The sequence below is a fragment of the Ostrea edulis genome, chromosome 6 (genome assembly GCF_947568905.1).
Source record: "Ostrea edulis chromosome 6, xbOstEdul1.1, whole genome shotgun sequence".
In the NCBI taxonomy this organism is placed as follows: domain Eukaryota; kingdom Metazoa; phylum Mollusca; class Bivalvia; order Ostreida; family Ostreidae; genus Ostrea; species Ostrea edulis.
The window spans coordinates 45295902-45317085 of NC_079169.1; the positions used below are offsets into that span (position 1 = coordinate 45295902).

Below are 21184 nucleotides of genomic sequence, written 5' to 3' on the forward strand. Positions count from 1 at the left end.
CTTATCAAGAGTGTCATTAGTATGTTTTGTTATTTTGTTGTTGCTTTGATGTACATATGTATATGTTTATCAGAGAATTTAAGTTTTCATTGTCATTCAAACTTTTTAAGGGGGAGGTGTTGTGTACTACTTGCACTTAATTGACACCTGTTACCTAGATTGTTCTAGAGTTGTATGTTTACTTTTTGTTGTGTTCTACTTGCACTTCATTGACACATGTCACCTAATTTGTTCTAGAACTCGTGTTTACTTTTTTAATAGAAAGATGGCAAGCATCATTGCTTTCAAGATTGCACTAGAAAAATCATTCTCATTATAAACACACTGCGAATTTTTATGATAAAAAAGCTGTGGGCATTTTTGGATCACTTTATAACTGGGAACTAGGATTTTGGAATTTACTAATATTTTGTGTGTGTATATTCAGTTCGGCACGGATTTTTCATATTCATTGTTCAACTACCGTAAGTTAGTATTTTGCCATTGTTACCATTTTCTTTCAATTATTAATTGTAAATAAATCTTATTAAAGAGGGTGTTGCAACGAAGCGAGAATTTTCCCTAATCAAAGCTCTCGTGAAACAAAATTTCAAAGCGACAGATTTTTAGAGGAAAACTCGAAGAACATGTTCATGTTAAATTTATTTTGTTTCACGGAGGCAGTTTTCTGAAATTCGGGGATACTTCTCCATTTTAACGCTAAAATCATATAAATCGCTTATTGCTTGATTTAATTTCGAAATATTTTTGCAAATTTTGTCAATACACGTCTTTTAAACTTATTTTCAAAAATTCTTGAATCAAGATATACGTTCCACTGGTTTTATCATGCAAGGTAAAGATAACGAATAGTGATCAATCTCATAACTCCTATAAGCAATACAAAATAGATAGTTGGGCAAACACGGACCCCTGGACACACCAGAGTTGGGATCAGGTGCCTAGGAATATTTGAATAACTTGATTTTTTCGATCTTTCATGCAACACCTTTAGGGAAATTAACATGAAACGTGCAACACTTTGTTTTTAATTGCCTTTTGTATGTAAATTCTGCGGCTGTATTATCAAGGATAATTATGACCTATAACAATATTAGCTGTTGTGAATGATGATAGGCTTGAAAGTTTCCATTAATTTCTATTGTAATTGATCAGCGTCCGTTGTGTGATAACAATTGAACATTTTCAACCGAAAAAAAACCAACCGAGCAGGTGTCCTTTACTAAATTTGTAAATTTCGTTATCCATTGACAGGGTTTCGGTTCCGGTTGGGACCAAAATTATTATAGTGACCATTGTGCTTAACAATTTTTGCGTCATATAAAGTTTATATTTCAACATGGTAAAAAGCTTCCGGTCATTGTTTCCCATCCATATTTGTTATTTCCTTACAGAAAATATACTTGTAACACACAAGTTCTTTTCACCTTTTATTCACAGTTGTAGTGTAATGTGATCAATCAATGATGAATCAATGAATGAATCAATGAATGAATCAATGACAGTGCTCCTATAAATATAAATAAATAAAAACACATTATAATTTGTTCTAGTGACTTAACCAATGTACAAGATTTGCTTGACCTCAATCATATATACAAACATATTTCCTTTGCAAGGATTCATATGTAGTACATGTATTATAAACATGCATAATTAGCAACATGAACAAATAGCAATTGCAAATACGCAAAGTTCACAAACCTAAACAAGGCACGCAATATCCGGCCCAAAAAATGGCCACCACGACAGGTCAAGGTCAACGTAATACACTGATCACCTACATTTAGACCTATTAATAAAATAAACACTGTAAATATACTGAAACACACATATAACTCAAACACCGTTGTGTCACCGAAGTACATGTATGTAAAACTCAATTATATTCTCCCATTAAGTATAAATAGAAAACATTAAGCTACAAACTAGTTCTCAATTCTATATGTCTGATTAAAGCAAATGCTAAATATTGAATTCTGCTTCCTAACAGCATTGTTTAGCAAAGAATCTCTTACAATACCTTGCACACGATATAGTGAATCTATGCACTCAAAATATTCACTGACAAATTATTGTGTACTTGAAAATGACAAATATATCACCAAAAACTTACACAACATCAGACACGTCTTTGTTGTTCTGTATCTCGTGCAAAAATACCGCCAATAGCAGGTTCTATTATTACACACACTGACCAATCACTGACCGTCTTCATAAGTGTGAAAAATATTACACGAAATTATTTTAACTCAACAAGAGATACTTTTACCCAAAATTAATAGAATATAATACTCTTCAAAGTCAATTATAATTAATTTTACAATAATAATCAGACACACAGAATACCAAAAATATCTACGTAGTTGCAGAGTCTCAATGGCGCAGAGGTTAATGCCTATCGTCCATCACACGCGACCTTCTCTCGGCACTCGGTTCGAATCCCATCTGATACAACTTAATTCTTTTTTTTTTTTTTATAAAAAATGTTCTCCCCTTACATACTATTTAGCTGTGCGAAAATAAAGAATAATGCATAAACTTCTTCTGTTGTTCCTGCTCATTAACATTACAAACAGAATTCATGAAGTCAGCTTAGCGCTTTTTAGAACTTTCAGTACTTTGATTAAGGTTATATCCAAAAGCACTTCTTAGTGCCCCCCGGTTACGAAGCGAACGCTACCACTGAGCTACCGCGACCGATCGCTTGTCAATATCATATATGGCGACTTCATATGCAGATTGATAGAATTTAGAAATGGCCAGTTCTTCTTCTAAAGTTTGCTGTTGAAGAAAAGTTTTATAAGGTGGGGTATACCCCCTCGAAATGTACACAACCAGTAGATGCAAATCCCATAGTGACGTTGACCTTTGGACCCCATATCAATAGGGTTCTCCATCTCTAGATAATAAAGGTTCTTCTGAGGTATCAAAATTGAGGGAAAAACTTACTTGTCGAGTGTCTATAAGGTTAGTGTTAAAGTCACTTACGCACGCGGAGTGCGCGTACACACAAGTTCAAGTTCACACACATACGGTCATTATCACTTTGATATATGACACAACCAACGTGTAAACTGCTTCACGTTTGAATATATGAAGCATATTTGCTTTAACAAATAACCCTTTGACGATAAAACTATGTATAACAATTTTCTTCTAATTCCAAATGTGAAATCATGCATAATTGACGGTTCAAAATGAAACTGACTATGACGTCGCGCACGGTACTGGTGTTACTTTCATACGTGCATTAGAAAATGTTTCCGCTATGTTTACACAGTTGTATATTTTGTGGATTATTAAAGTCTTATACATCAATGGCAAGGAAAATATATAAATAATGATAATGGCTTATATAAAATATAATTTACACGCATTTCATTAGCAATAAATACACGCAGATGTCGTCATTTTTCGTTGTCCCGCGTTACATGAAATACGCATACGCTTTATCCACAGATTAATAAAATGATTGATTTTGTCCCAAATAACGTAAGAATTGGTGTATGATTGTGACGTCCTTATCTAAAAACCATAAACCAATTACTTTAAACATTTAGTTCATAGAATTGATATAGCGACCTTAAAAATGGCAAAGACAGTGCCTGTCAGTGGTGTCCCGTGTTTGTAGATAGACTGCAAATGCAAATCATCATGACCAGTAGCACGCCTAATACAGGGGGAAGTTGACTATCCTTGTTACATTTATAATGTACATGTATCGTAGAGCACAATGTCTACCAGTATTATAAAATTCTGAGTATATCCATGAAGTAGATTGATTTTATCGGTGTCCAGTGAAATGTCCTTATTCTACAAATACCGCGATTTTTAAACAATTCTACCATTTTATGTCTTATTTCTAAGCATTATTCCAACGCGAATATTTTAATGAATATAACTTACAGAAAGTACATAAAATTTACTATATAGAATATACAACATTTCATTTTAGCCCGCGTCCATTTAGGAAAACGAAAAGATACTTAATGTCCAAATAAATGTCCCATGTGATTTTGTCGCGCAATGACGCGACGTCAATGTACACAACCTACGTCTAGCTAAAACGTAAAATGTTGTTTTTATTATTTTTGAATGATCTAAATTAAAATGTAAGCTATAGCATGTGTATCTCATAGATATGTTTTGCTCTAGATCTGGTACATATACTTTAATTGACTTTATCAAATGACAATTGTACAGACTACATTTTGTTGCATGTACTACTGTATGTCATCGTCGCAAACCACGGGTTATTGTTTCATTCTATTTCACAAACGTTTGTGAAATAGAATGAAACAATAACCCGTGGTTTGCGACGATGTACTGTATGTATGCATATAAAAATTCAGCATTGAACAGATACACTTACGGTGTGTAAAACGTTGCAATATTATACAAATCTTGATTTATATACGAAACTCTTTAATCATATTCGATAATCTTGTTATTCATATATGAGAAAATTTTAATTATATTCGATAATCTTAATATTTATATGCGAAAATTTTGATTTATATTCGATAATCTTGTTATTTATTTACATTTGGTAACCTTGTTATTTATATTCGATAATTATATAAATCTCGATTTATATTCCATAATATTTGATTCGTATTTGATAATGTTGATGTACACATGCTAGATGTACGCATGGATTTAGTCATTATTGATTGTAGGTGAAATGCATAATTTCAAAAATTGATAAAAGAATTACATGTAGCTTCATTGACCATGACCTGACCTCGGATGTCTTAAATTTAACTAGAGGAGCTACTCTGCTAAAATTAAACTTTAATAAATATACAGCACTACTAGCCGTGAGACATTTGGCCTGAATTGAATAGTTGACCTTGCCCTAATATGCTGAATAAACCCAGTAGCTATGTCGAAGCTTGGGTGACTGCCCTGTAATCCCCCATAGGCTGCTTAGCTAGCTGGATTAACAAGAGTGATACAAATTTGAATATTTATTAATCGTAATCAGAAACAGGGTGCAAATTGACATATATGGCGGAAAGGGTCGCGTGCAATTTTTTGTGGGGAACTGGGGAGGCGGCCAGTTTGACCACCAACGTAGGGGCAATACAGGGGGCCCTATGTGGACATAGGTGCCTGGACATGAACGGGTGGTCACGTTCTAAGGGGGAAGAGATCTCTGCGCATCTCAGCTGTCTCCTGTGTGCTACCTGGTTTAAAGAGCAAGTACAGAACAAACTGTGGACCCTCCTACAGTTTCCAACATGCACCAGCCTGTAGCATTCCCTAGGAGGTGGATGTGAGCACAGGCACCAGAACGGTGGATATATATAGCATGTTAGATCTTATGTACCCCCCCCCCTTCCAATGAATGAAAGATATATACATAAGTCACATATTAAATGAATTGAATGTCAAAATCTTGTTAGAGTATCATCGACGTGTTGAACAACCTCACTGTTGTATTTAGGACCCAGGTGATCTCTGGCGGGTGTGAGCGATTGCCCCTGGAATATTTCGCCCACATGCGTTGGTACTCCAGAAGAGTAGAGGAAGCCTCTCTCTCTCTCTCTCTCTCTCTCTCTCTCGTAGAGTAAAAGAAAAAAAATTCGCATATGAATATCAAGATTTCTCACATATAAATCAAAATTTCCGTCCGCATATAGATATCAAGATTATCGAATACAAATCAAGATTTCCGCATATGAATAACACTATCATTAGATCAAAAGTTCAACATCTGACAAAAAAATCTAAAGTCACACGGTTTTCACGAGACCACCCCTTCAAAACTAAATATGATATATATTGAAACTAACCGATTCGCAAGTAAAACATACGAGTATAAATAACACTCTGTATACCTTTTCTACTGTTTATTCAGAAATGAAAGTGAACATTAAAACGTTAAAATGTAATATTATTTGGAAGTTTTTAACTCTCACTTCAACTCACCGTGGTTATTATTATTATTCATTTATAAAGTGCAAAACTACATATACTTTCTATGCGCTGGTTGTTGTTTTTTCCCACTAGAGCGTGATCGATGTAGATCGATGACAGAAACGTACGGGAGTTTTTAACCCCCCCCCTCCCCCTTCCGTGTTTGGCATTAATAAAAAGTATTAAAGAGAGCAATGATTATTAAACATAGAGACTTGAGCAAGTCTATATATATCCTAGAAAAAACCAAAACTGATTTTTTTTTACTGTGTTCTAATTTTTCAGAGGTCATATTCATAAGAATTGCAAGCCTTATTTCATGGGATGGTTACCTGTAAAATGCGAAACGAAATCGAAAGGAAACGAAATCTACCGAAGCAAAACGAAACCTACCGAAACGGGTACCCTTATTTCACACGACATGCCTGCTGTTGTAGGCACGGTGAAATAAATACAGTACGTATACTTTGGAGTATTTCTAAGAATTCATATTTTTTATGAATGTACACTATACACGTACAAAGATTTATTTTCAATTTTTAAACATTAAATCATGCATGTGCTTTAGTTATGATATTACAGCTTGGAGATAATGAATTTGTTTAAAATGTGACGTTGCTTTCGTGATTATATTTTGCCACAATTTATGACGTTATAAGCGTAACGTAAAGTGACACCAGTACCGTGCGCTTAGTGTATACAATTATACTACCGGGTATTGCCTCTGCCTCGGATTGATACAATGTAGTTGGGATGGGATATGGAATGAATTAAATGGAATATAAAGCTATTAAGGATTTCAAGAAAATAAAATTAACGTATTATATACATGTATGTAGAATTTTTTTTTTAAAAATTCATATTCGATAATCTTGTTATTTATATTCGAAAATCTTGCTGTATATTCAATTAAATTTGATATATACACGATATGGAGATTTATTGAAAATACATAAAGATTTTTCGAATATTAATAAAACATTTCGGATAAAAAAAATAACAAGAGATTATCGAATATACATCAAATGTTTTGCACATAAATAACCATCTTCACAATTCAAGGGTTATTGATCCGTTAGAAGATGACAAATAACAAGATTTATTGCATATACATCAAGATTTATCGAATATAAATCAAAATCTAAATGAAGATGAACAGCATGGCATGACATGCATATTGTGTCGTCATTAATCACAATATTGATGTCCATATCACGACAAGCACCGAAGCTCTTGAAAACGAACACATCAGGAATTAAACTATTTATCAACTCAAATCAAGCACAATATTACACTAGTAATGAAAAAAAATTTGTGTAGGAATCTTGGGATTCTAGTATACCAATGAACGGTGGGTAAAACTAGTGGCCCCGCTTTGATGCAAGTGCCAGGGAGGCCCCATTTTAACACGGAACCACCCCATGTTTTATATTTCAAACCATGCATGGCGGCCAGGTACACAAGACCCGGCTTTTTCACCCTGTCTCTAGCTTGCTACCTGCATAAATCACTGTTCCACTTTCATTCCAACAGGCTTGTAGCCTCTCCTCCTTTTTATAGAGGTAGAAGTGGTCCATGCCCTGAACCGTATCAGACCCAAAACTTCTACTAAAACCACATTACCTAACCATGATGCAGATGGGGGAAAACACCCGGGTTAATCATAACATCTAGAGCTTTACGCCAAGCTTATTATTAGTATGTTCAATAGTTTATGCACATTGAGGAGGGAAGAATTTTCCCTTTCCCCTTAACGCACACCACTATTGAAGTTATTCTGTATTGTTAAGTGGATCCACTCGGGCTGAAGAACTGTGCTTGTCGCACATCAATGCTGGCATCGTGCACAATACATGCCCCAACTTCGGATGTCAGGGATTTTTTCATGCATTTGTTGATCTTGCGGTATTTCGAATCAATCGAAAGTATAAGGATCTCCCATACCATTACCAGCGAGGGAGAATGGTGGACCAAATAAGTAATGCCTTCGGGAATTAAACATAGCGGTAGATACTACATTTAATGTCGTGAATTTTTTTTTTACTGCGGTGTTGTAAAATCTCTGGAACCATGCAGGTTCCAGTGATTTTACAACACCGCAATAAAATTTGGTAATTAGCACATCTGGTGGTGGTTGGGGTTTTGGTCAATGCCCCTTGGTAAGCTTGTGTGTATTTTCAGATAGAGCACTCTATAACAGTTTGTTAACTTCACAGATAGCGCACCCTATAACAGTTTGTTAGCTTCACAGATAGAGTACCCTATAACAGTTTATTAACTTCACAGATAGCGCACCCTATAACAGTTTATTAACTTCACAGATAGTGCACCCTATAACAGTTTGTTAACTTCACAGATAGGGTAACCTCTAACAGTTTGCTAACTTCACAGATAGAGTAACCTATAACAGTTTATTAGCTTCACAGATAGAGTAACCTATAACAGTTTATTAGCTTCACAGATAGAGCAGCCTATAACAGTTTGTTAACTTCACAGATAGGGTAACCTCTAACAGTTTGCTAACTTCACAGATAGGGTAACCTATAACAGTTTATTAACTTCACAGATAGAGCACTCTATAACAGTTTATTAGCTTCACAGATAGAGCAGCCTATAACAGTTTATTAGCTTCACAGATAGCGCACCCTATAACAGTTTGTTAGCTTCACAGATAGAGCACTCTATAACAGTTTGTTAACTTCACAGATAGGGTAACCTATAACAGTTTGTTAGCTTCACAGATAGAGCACTCTATAACAGTTAATTAGCTTCACAGATAGGGTAACCTATAACAGTTTGTTAACTTCACAGATAGAGCACTCTATAACAGTTTATTAACTTCACAGATAGAGCACTCTATAACAGTTTGTTAACTTCACAGATAGAGCACTCTATAACAGTTTGTTAACTTCACAGATAGCGCACCCTATAACAGTTTATTAACTTCACAGATAGAGCACTCTATAACAGTTTGTTAACTTCACAGATAGGGTAACCTCTAACAGTTTGTTAACTTCACAGATAGGATAACCTATAACAGTTTGTTAACTTCACAGATAGGATAACCTATAACAGTTTGTTAACTTCACAGATAGGATAACCTATAACAGTTTGTTAACTTCACAGATAGAGCACTCTATAACAGTTTATTAACTTCACAGATAGAGCACTCTATAACAGTTTGTTAACTTCACAGATAGAGCACTCTATAACAGTTTGTTAACTTCACAGATAGCGCACCCTATAACAGTTTATTAACTTCACAGATAGAGCACTCTATAACAGTTTGTTAACTTCACAGATAGGGTAACCTCTAACAGTTTGTTAACTTCACAGATAGGATAACCTATAACAGTTTGTTAACTTCACAGATAGGCTAACCTATAACAGTTTGTTAACTTCACAGATAGAGCACCCTATAACAGTTTGTTAGCTTCGCAGATAGAGTAACCTATAACAGTTTGTTAGCTTCACTAATTAAATATCCAAACTATTGCTTGGTGGTGAGCAATGGATCTGCCGTTGGAGCTATCTGCCGGAATTTTCCCACTGCGAAATAATTTGAATTTGAATTTGACTTTGAATGTTTAGCCTTAAAAAGGATATTAAACCCGAGGCATATCAGAACAAGTTTCATATCCAGCTTCATAACCCCAAGAGACCTTGATTATCTCTACCACCGAGATACTGTCAATGTAGAAAAAGCTTTTGAAGTTGGAAAAATACAAATCTTAAGAGAAACTACATAAGATATCACTTAACATTCCTTGCCATAAGCGGGGATATAAAAATATATAAAGGGATAAAAAGCAGGTCTTTTTTTGTAAAGGGCAAAGCAACAACAATTCAAACCATTTTTGTTTTTTAAAAAAATTCTCAACATACATGAATTACCATCTCGTGATTTCAGGTAGGATAAAAGGTGATTAGTTCTACGAAATCTGCATAGTATTTTGAAGTCTTTATCATCTGAAGTGAACAATATTGTGTATTTTCAGTATCAAAATATGTACGTACATAACACATACAAGTTATGTAATTAAAGTTGTGTGTTTTGACTGACTATAACGGACATCGTAGAAAGAAGTGTCCAAAGCGAGAACTTTCTAAGTTCAAGTTCATAAATATACAAAGGTTTTTTTTTATAAGTACTGGTTGATATAATCTCATGAAACACAATGTGTGAAACTTCCTTAATTGATAATAATGGATTTGCTTGAAACTCTGCTAAACAATTACTTACTCGTCGAATATCAATAGAAGGTGTGATATCGGAATATGCGGTTTGGGGTTTTTAATGTAGGAAATTAGATTTCCTGGTGAATCTGATATTAAAATTTATGGGACATTATGGCTCGTTGTGTCGATGAAAATGAATTTAACGAACACTGATCAATGTCACAAATCCCATAAAGAATACAAAATTAAGAGTAGGGCAAAGACGGACCCCTGGACATACCAGAGGTGGGATCAGGTGCCTAGGAGGAGTAAGCATCCCCTGCCGACCGGTCACACTCGCCTTGAGCCCTTTATCTTAATCAGGTAAATGGAGTAATCCATAGTAAAAATCAGTATATAAATAAGGCCTAACAATTGTTATGAGACACACTACCCGGTAGACAGCATTTAAGCTAACGACAGGTTGTACATGTATTTGCAAATAAAATCAATATAACGATCACAGACTTTGTGAAATGCTGACTACTAGCGGGACTTTTGATACCTCTGTAGCATAAACTTATTTGTCAGTAGCTTGTCTCCATTAAAAAATTGATCATACAAAGAATATACGATCGCGTATCGAATCAGTTGAGAGACATAAACACATATTATTAATTATGTATAAGATGGTTTATATCTAGGTGTTGTAAAGTTTATATGTAATCAAAAAGTTTAGATGCATGTGTAGGAAATACTAGGTGCAGACTTGAACTTGAAATGTGATGGAATTTTTTTTTTAAATATTTTGTTTTTTGTTTAGATATTTGGACCACAGGCACTTAAATAAAATTGATTTAAGAAATGAAACTTAATATAATTCTTTATTTGATGCATGTACCAAACGAAAAATTGGACGGAAAACATCATCACTGCGCGTAGCGCATTGATGAAAAAGTTTTCCGTCCAATTTTTTGTTTGATACATGCATCAAATAAAGAATTATAAGTTTTATTTTTTATCAATTAATTATATTTTTAAAATAGAAAAACAAATAGTTTCTCTCATCAAAAAGCTTGAATTAACGTTTTTGAAATGGCGCGTAGGAATACCTATACACTGTACGTAACAATGAAAACAACAACAAAACTGGCTGTGCGTTCGGGTGAGATAGAGTTACTGTGCAGAATTAAATGGATTATACGCCAAATTAAAGGTGCAATGGTTAAAAAATTAAATAGATATAAAGGAAGAGAACAAGTGGTGCCTGGATGTATGCTGCGTTGCATTCGAGACGTTGAACACTGGTTGTATCGTAGGAATGGTGGAATGTGATTTGGTTTCATTTCAATATCAAGTAAAAAGCTCAACAACTGTTCATCTAAATTGCCCTCGTTGACTGAGCCCCATATAACTCAGTTCAATTTCATTGATATTTACCAGATCAAAAGTCGCTGCTTGCTCCGTCATGTTATCGAACTCGTAAAGCAGACGATACATACCATAATCTGTCTACTTCTACCAGTCAGTGCCCTACGCCATCATGTTGACTATTCTGCCACGTCATCACTAGGCCTATGTGTGGTTTTTCTTTAAATTAATTTGTATTTTATTCACATCTTTGGTTGTGTTTATTTTTGGTAGCAATGAAAAAAGAAATCAAACGAATACATTTCGTTTACAATGCATATGTGGAAATTCCCGTTCTATAAATAGCGCTAAAATTAGAACGGCCGTTAATGGGGAACACGCATTCGAGAGAAAAGTAGTCCCGAGTGCTCAGTGCAGATGAACTTCGGACGAATTTTTTGGACACAGAAATCAAACGAATTTTTCATCCAATCGGCATCGTTGTGAAGTCATCACTTTAAAAGTTATTAAATGATAAGTCATTTACTTAAACCATTTACTTAATGAAATTTCTTATATATCATGTTATATTTTACTCTCAACCCGGATATATTATAACTTATGAAGTAAAACTAGATTAAGAATATGGTTTATTATTTTCAATTGGCAGAGACGGAAATCTCTCCTTTGGTTTCGGTCTACCTTGTGTCAGCTCTCTGATTCAGTATTGTATCACAAAATAATAAGTGTGTTCAATCTTTATCATATTGTATTTGCTGGGATGGTTATACCGGAAGCTGGTTTTCAAGTACCTGCTTGTTCTCGAGGAAAACAAACCTGCGTGCCTTTTAGGATGGTTGTTTATTTCTGCTTCATCGTTCTTTTACAAGTCGTGGATAAGAAATTTTCCGACCGTTTGTTTTAAACGAATATCGAGTACTGAAAAGATGCCATTGTGCTATTTTAATACCGGGGTGCAACCGACAGTCAAAGAACAAGCGATAAAAATATGAAAAGTGAATATTAGGAATTATAACACACTATCATAATACATACTTTACTTAAAAGAAAATTGAACAAGGGTGTCATATTTTCTAATGATATCCCAGTTATAGTTCCCTCAGTAAAACTGTGTTACTTGATAAAAGGGGAAAATGGTATCGGATAATAGACACAGAATCCACGAAATCTCAGGAAGTAATTTGTATATTAATTTTCTTTGGTACTTTCAAGAAAGGGGTAGGAGTGCGGGTCCTAACGCCAGGTGCGTGTGCTCAAAGCCGTAGCAGTAAGGGTGCAAACGTCATGACACGGAACCTTCGTTTTAAAAGTCATATCTGAAAGACCCTTGACTTCCACGTCTAATGCTGGACGCTTGGCGAAGGAACAGTCACGACCAGTGTTAAATATCTTAGGTTTGACTTAGTCCCGGGATCATGAATCGAACCCCAGACCTCTCGGTAAAGGCCCGGTCCCACTGGGGAGAGGATTAATTGCGCATGAATTGAGTATACAAATTTCGGGCGTTCGTTGTCGTCCGCAACAAAATTGGCCAAAAATGACAAATTTCTTAGTATGAATTACGGATATACTAATAATGTATAACGAATATATGACGAATAAAAGCGGATGTTTCACGAATAAAAGCGAATGCGATTTTATAACTGGCAGTCTTTCGTTATAAAATATACAAAATGTTGCCTTTTGATTCGTATATTAAAGAATAAGATTGAAAGCTACATGCATGTAAAATTGTGCGATTTGAATCCAAATAGGAGAGGTATATAACCGCCAAAAGGGGGAGAATAGATGGGAAAGGAGACTTCTTACTGAAATCTGAATAAAATAATGCAATAATTCAAATAATTGCGAGTTTTAAAAATTATATTTCCCTCCAATCATCCCGAGTCTGCTAATCATAATCCCCCAACTTCAAAGTCAAGGTCCGCTCGTATGTTGTTATACAGATACAATTATAAAATCATCCTAGAAAAAAATTAATAAAACCGAATTATACTGAAAAGGAAGTTCTATGAATGAGATTTAACACACTGCATCACTGACAGGAAGGGGATGATGATTCACTTGAGGACGATAAAAGCGCAATAATTTCATGTTTTAGTTACTCGTCATGTCGTCTGTCCACCAGCATGCTCTGCTCATCTGCTGCTTATTCGGCCTCTCTTCGAGTTTCCCGCCAAATGATATTTCGGGTGAATCAAGAACTCAGTCGCACAATTCCATCACAATAGACGCCGTATTTCAAACAACTGCCTTGTTTTTGGATAAGTTCAACCTGGTAAATGATACAGGACAACCATCCGCTCAAAAGATTCAAGCATATTTTGGAACAGGTAACAGGTTTTTTTTTTGGTTGATGTTGTTTTTCAAATAAACTTTTATATCTCCATTTAGATTTAAAGATTTTTAAAAAAAAAAAAATAGTTGAAGTAAGAAATAAATTTCATTTGAATGAAGGTATGAACTGCAACGCTCAATCACGCCCGCTTACTTTTCGCGAAGCGGGTGTGAAATGCGAAAAGTAGGCCGATGTGAAGGGTAGCGGTTCATACATGTACCCTCATTATTTTAAAAAACGAAATTTATTTTCTATTATTTACATTCTACTTTCATTTCTGTCGGAATTCCCAGCCGTTAAAATCGATGTACTATATCTAATCAAGATTCATACGCGCTATGTTTACAACTGCAACGCGTTTATGAGGATATGGTTAATCATTATAATTTGTAAAGATATCAAAAGCAAAACCATTGGAGATACATATATAGATGATGTTTACTAGTATGAAAGTGATTGCTTTGGTAGTTTTATAGCTTTATTCTATATGGAAGTATGACCGTAGTAGCCTGTCATGTAAAGAGACAGCAAGAAAAATTAGTTACCAACTTCTTATCCAATCAAAAGTGCTATACTAGTAACCAGGTTACTTATTTTGAATACACTTGCATGTATCACGTGGATTTAAATGGAAAGGAATCATTTTTCATATCAGAATATGCTTTGAAATTCCAGATACTATGCTTGATTTGGTGAGTTACATAAAATCCCGTTAAGTTTCAAGTATACTGTAAAACCTTGAGTAACTGAGTGTTTACAAAAATATTTGATTACATGAAAAGGAGAGAATTTCGTAATGGATAATACCATACAGTCTGAGCTATCATCCTTTGTTCAATCAGCTTTACTCATCAAAAGTGTTGATGGAGAGTAACCTTGACTTTCAAGTTTCTCTTGAAATTAAGCCCTGATTGAGATGTTGCATTATATATGTAGGAATATGATATACAGGTACAGGGGTTTCAACTGTTTCGTTGAAAGTCAGCATTTCGCAAATTCTATGGTCGTTATAACGATCTAGTTCGTCAATACAACCTATCATAGGGTCAATGCTCTCTGACGTGTTTCATACCGATTGTTAGGCCGTTCTTGGCACACTGATGTTGACTACGAATAACTCCATATACCTGATCAAGATATAGGGCTCACGGCGGGTGTGGTCGGTCGACAGGGGATGCTTACTCCTCCTAGGCGACCGTGTTTGCCCAACTCTCTATATTGTATTGCTTATAGGGGTTATGAGATTGATCGCTCGCTGTTCGTTGTTTTCACTTTTCATACAAGAAGAGGAGTAATTTTGAAATATGAATCTGTCATCAATTTTCAATATTATGCCTTGGGAAATCCTTTTGATGGGTGAATGTATTGTAGAAACATTGAATTTAGACCTATTTTCAGATGTCATACTTTGAGGAATCACCTACCATTTTGATTAAAAAACTGTAAAAATTCCTTATCTAAAGAATGTTTAAGTAGCCGGCAAAAATCAAGCATGGTATCTGGAGTCTTTTAACTTAATACCTCTTCATCTAAATAAACGTAACAATCAGATTCAAACCCAGTAATATGTTTCGTGTAGCTGGTTACTAGTAAATTTATTCTTTCTTGTAGCTATTAATAGCTAGCCTTTATCACGTTAAGTTGCTAATTGCTAGTTGCTATATCCTTTCTTCCTTGTAGATATTAGTAGCTAGCTTTTCTCACATTAAGTTGCTGGTTACTAGTAGCTATATTCTTTCTTCATTGCAGCTATTAGTAGCTAGATTTTCTCACGTTAAGTTGCTATTGCTAGTTGCTATATCCTTTCTTCCTTGTAGCTATTAGTAGCTAGCCGTTTTCACGTTAAGTTGCTGGTTGCTAGATGCTATATCCTTTCTTCCTTGTAGATATTAGTAGCTAGATTTTCTCACATTAAGTTGCTGGTTGCTAGATGCTATATCCTTTCTTCCTTGTAGCTATTAGTAGCTAGCCGTTTTCACGTTAAGTTGCTGGTTGCTAGATGCTATATCCTTTCTTCCTTGCAGCTATTAGTAGCTAGATTTTCTCACATTAAGTTGCTGGTTGCTAGATGCTATATCCTTTCTTCCTTGTAGCTATTAGTAGCTAGATTTTCTCACATTAAGTTACTGGTTGCTAGATGCTATATCCTTTCTTCCTTGTAGCTATTAGTAGCTAGCCGTTTTCACGTTAAGTTGCTGGTTACTAGTAGCTTATCCTCTACTCCTTGTAGCTATTAGTAGCTAGCCTTTCTCACATTAAGTTGATAGTAACTAGTTGCTATATCCTTTCTTTCTTGTAGCTATTCGTAGCTAGATTTTCTCACATTAAGTAGCTGGATACTAGTAGCTAAATGGATATCCTTTCTTCCTTGTAGCTATTAGTAACTAGATTTACTCACGTTAAGTCGCTGTTTACTAGTAGCTATATACTTTCTTCCTTGTAGCTATTAGTAGCTAGCCTTTTAGCCGAGTTGCAACGAAGTTGAACTCGGCTATTGGTTTGGTGATGCAGGCGGGCGTGAACAATTGGTTTCCGGATGATAACTCAAAAGATTTACAATCTAATCAAATGAAACTTTAATATGTTGTTGGGTACCAGATAAAGAAGACCCCTATTAATTTTGGAGAAAAATGGTCAAAGGTCAAGATCACAGTGACCGAAAATAGAATGAAAATTTCAGAAAAATTTGGTTTCCGGATGATAACTCAGAAAGTTTAAATCCGAATCAAATGATACCTAAATATATTGTTATGTACCAGGTAAAAAAGACCCCTATTGATTTTGGAGAAAATAGGTCAAAGGTCAAGGTCACAGTGACCGAAAATAGATTTAAAATTCCAAAAAATTTGGTTTCAGGAGGATAACTCGAAATTTTTTTTATTTGAATTAAATGAAACTTGGATATATTGTTGGATACCAACAAAGCAGGGCCCCTATCGATTTTGAAGAAAAAAAGATCAAAGGTCAAGGTCACAGTGACCGAAAATAGATTGAAAACTTCAGACAAATATTGTTTCTGGACAGTTACTCGAAAAGTTTAAAACTGAAATTAGTTTTTCACAATTATAAATATGCCACATCATTCCTGACTTTACAATGTATCCCATGCAACTCGTCTCATGCACCCCTGGATGCATATATTGATTTTCTCATGTTAAGTAGCTGGATACTAGTAGCTTATCCTTTCTTCGTTGTAGCTATTAGTAGCTAGCCTTTCTCACCTTAAGTTGCCTTTTGCTAGTAGCTATATCCTTTCTTCCTTGTAGCTATTAGTAGCTACATTTTCTCACGTTCAGCATCTGGATACTAGTAACTATATCTTTTCTTCCTTGTAGCTATTAGAAGCTAGCGTTTCTTACATTAAATTGCTGGATACTAGTAGCTATATCATTTCTTCATTGCAGCTATTAGTAGCTAGCGTTTCTCACGTTAAGTAGCTGGATACTAGTAGCTAAATGCATATCCTTTTCTTTTTTGCAGCTATTAGTAGCTAGCTTTTCTCACGTTAAGTTGCTGGTTAGTAGTAGCCGCTTATACCAGTAGCCACTTTTCCAATGCTTAACTTTTCTCTCTTTAAGTAGCCAGTTTCGAGTGAATCAGCAGTAGTACCTAACTTTACTGGTCTGCGGTCACATCCAATTTCACAGAAACGTAGGCGGTACATATCTTGGTTTTGAAGAGAATATATGAACAAGATATTACAGCGTACAAGAAATTTTATTTTATTGACCAATCAAGGGTCCCGGAAGGCATTTTGACATACAAGAGTATATTTTGAATATTTGTTAAGAACAAAGCATGAAAATGTCATAATACACAGTAAAACCACAATATTTTAAATTGTCATAAACATTCATGTACAGTAAAACAAATAATCAGGTTACACTGTATCCAATGTGAATGCTAATGATAATCAAGTTCATGTTGTATTTTTAAAAATACATCTACTCATAAATTTCCTCTTTTTTCAGAAATAAATTTTCCATGCAAGTCAAAATTTATGCAAAATTGGATTATTCTTATGGTGACATATTATTAATTTGATAAATAAAAATATTCAAGATATCATCGGACACCGGAATAGTTGAATTTCATTGTGAAATGAAGACCTGAATCACTGCCTGAATGTCCCTTTATCTTTCACTAAGGCAACACATTCCTAAAAATAAACACAAATAATAAACAGCAGCATTGCATCAAGAACGTGCATTTATTCAGTGCGCAATATAATGACCCAATTTTAAAAGTAACAGCATAGTTTCCTCTTTGATAGAATGGACGGTGCGTGGCTTGTGATCGTATTCTGCTCTTATTTTGAAATTGTTCTCTCTTTTCCCTCTGGTGTGATACAAAGCGAACCAGAGACGTTCTCTCATAGTAAGATGACTTTAGAAGGAATCTTCCAAACTACTTCTAAATTTGTGGTGGCATACGGTTTGAGAAATAAGACTTTGGATGTAAGTCAACAAATTCCAGATTACTTCGGAACAGGTATTTCAACCCATAATTTCTCTCATGTGATGCAATCCGTATGGTTTAAATGTAAATATAGTGCAGATTGAATGATGAATTCGATATAGTGCCATTGCACTTATAAAACGAAAGTAAATCAAGCTTTATTGTTTACCAATAACATTCACACATGTTTTTATTGTTCGGTATTTTATATGGGTTTGTTGTGCATCAATAAACATATCGGTAGCCTAGAAGTTAAGCCGGGGGTTCCTAGGCTCGATGTCCTTTGGTGTTTACGTGATGAAGAACCAACACTGCCACGGCTTATGTTGTAGTTCATCTACAGCTGGTGACGTCCTTTTATGAGTGATAAATTCTTTACAGCTGGTGACGTCCTTTATGAGTGATAAATTCTCTACAGCTGGTGACGTCCTTTATGAGTGATAAATTCTCTACAGCTGGTGACGTCCTTTTATGAGTGATAAATTCTCTACAGCTGGTGACGTCCTTTATGAGTGATAAATTCTCTACAGCTGGTGACGTCCTTTTATGAGTGATAAATTCTCTACAGCTGGTGACGTCCTTTTATGAGTGATAAATTCTCTACAGCTGGTGACGTCCTTTATGAGAGATAAATTCTCTACAGCTGGTGACGTCCTTTTATGAGTGATAAATTCTCTACAGCTGGTGACGTCCTTTATGAGAGATAAATTCTCTACAGCTGGTGACGTCATTTTGATAAATTCTCGAATGAGACGCCAACCGAAACATACAAGTTTTGAGAATAATCCACCATTTTTCACGATTGGAAATACTAAGTGTCGATGTAATTGCGGAAATATTTTCTTCAAGACTGAATCATGAATTGAAAAATGAAGAAAATATTTTTAAGAAAATAAAATCATGATTGGAAATGATACGTGTCGATGTAATTGCAGAAACCTTTTCTTCAAGACTGAATCACGCATTGACAAATGAAAAAAAAAAATCTTTAAAAAATAATAAAATCCTGTTTGTTTTCATTTTTTAAAATCATTTATATCTTTTCAAAGAAGGGGTCGTGTTTTATCTTAAATTAGGGGAGCCGGATCTGTCACTGAATTCTTATATATGTTATATATTATAGATAGATTGCATACAGGGTGAGAGCACAGCTGCTTTGGCGATATATTTGAATTTTCACTTCAAATGAATTACTTCTAAACATCAAAAGCACGAACTATTCCATTCTTGTGAAATATATCAATTTTGTAATTGCTTAATGAAATAGTTCTGTGCCTGACAAAGTTCACAAATTATAAGCAAGGTTCAAGTCACTCAAGAATAACACTTACATTGTATTGACAGGGAAATTTTGTATAGAATATCGAGGTTTGGGTACTGTTGACTGAGGAAATAAGGATTAATTAATCATTGTCAGCCAAAGAATCACTTCATTTCCGTACATATAAGACCGTTTTAATGACGAAAAATAAAGATAATGAACTGTGATCAATCTCATAAATCTCGTAGATAATACATTATTAAGAGCAGGGCAAACAAGAGGCGTGATAAGGTGCCTAGGAGGAGTAAACATCCCCTGTTGATCGGTAACACCCGATGCGTGTCCTATCTCTTGATTAAGTAAACGGAGTAATCCATAGTCAAAATCAGTATATAAAGAACTGCTTAGCAACTGTTATAACAGTTGGTATAAAACACGTCAGACAGCATTCAACCCAATGACAGGTTGTGTTTGTAAATAAGAGCATTATAACGACCATAGAATTTGCGAAATACTGACTTCAAACGAGACTGCTAAAACCCTTGTTAAAAAATCCATCATACGCATCTTTCAAACTTTTGACATAAGCGGCAAAATCACTTAATACTCTTTCGAAAGACACTCGACAAAACAAATTGTCGTCTGCAAGCAATCAAGTAGATCAAATTTCTTTCTTGAAAGTACTTATCGTGAAGTATCAGTATTACTCTGCATTTCAACATACATGTATACTGATGCATCACAACCTATAATTATCTAGTTCACGGCTACTCTTCTTACACATTACAAATGTTTTAATCATTGTTTTATGTGACTAAATGTGAATCTGGACTTGATGTTTTCCCACATGAAACCAAATGTTCAATTAATCTGATCAAGGATCTTGCAATGTCGTGTGTATGTTTAATATTCTATGTTGATTTCAGACCAAGAATCCTACTTGAACTACCTTAGAATTATCACCAGAATTATCGGATATGAAAACGCTATCCAAAGAGATTACGCCAATGTGGCTTTCTACCATGTTAACGGCGAGCAGATTGAGATAGGTGTGAGACACATTTTCTGTTTTAACGATTGTTGTGCTGCAGTTACAAATAAGAATTTACCAAATCCAAGAAAGTTTTCGAATCAATACGAAACTATTATAATGATTGGTTTTTTTTTTTTTTTTTTTTTTTTTTTTTTTACATGTATCACTGAATATATCAATAAATGTGTTTCAATTATAAAAATACCGGGTAAAAGTGTAGAATTGTTTTGGTCAACTTTGAATTAAGATATCTAATAGGTTAACATCTCTGGGTTGTTCTTTTTTCCGTAGTTGAAAAATAAGTAGTACATTGTACTATCTAGAATTATAATGTGTCTGTTCCCTTTATGTCAGCCCATAACTACATCCGAACTCTGAGACAGTCTATACAGGATCTCTCCAAATCAGCTACCGATGACGACATCGAACAGATTCGGGTGAAAATTGGAGCTGCACTGTACACAATTCAAGAATTCTACAGCAATACAAATTGGATAGAGTTAAGGGGAAATGCCGTTTATGAGGATTTCGGTAAATTACCTTATTTACATTCATAATACCATTATTGTCAGTCCAAGATATTTTCTGATCGAGTTACATATTTTGAATAAAGCTTTATTATCAGCACTGTTATCATTAG

At 34.7% G+C, this 21184-nt stretch overlaps 1 protein-coding gene across 4 annotated transcripts in view; it reads left to right on the forward strand.

The window, feature by feature from the left end:
* Positions 1 to 13521: 13521 nt before the first annotated feature.
* LOC125647200 (von Willebrand factor A domain-containing protein 7-like) overlaps positions 13522 to 21184 on the forward strand; it is a 40168-nt gene continuing 32505 nt past the window's right edge. For 3 of the 4 annotated variants that reach the window (XM_056139708.1, XM_056139711.1, XM_056139710.1), the window contains exons 1-3: positions 13522 to 13787; positions 20438 to 20560; positions 20899 to 21075. In XM_056139708.1, the coding sequence (XP_055995683.1) occupies positions 13565 to 13787; positions 20438 to 20560; positions 20899 to 21075 (523 nt within the window). In that variant the 5' untranslated portion in view covers positions 13522 to 13564. Of the gene's footprint in view, positions 18284 to 20437; positions 20561 to 20898; positions 21076 to 21184 lie in introns of all 4 variants that reach the window. The other variant, XM_056139709.1, reaches the window with a different exon arrangement.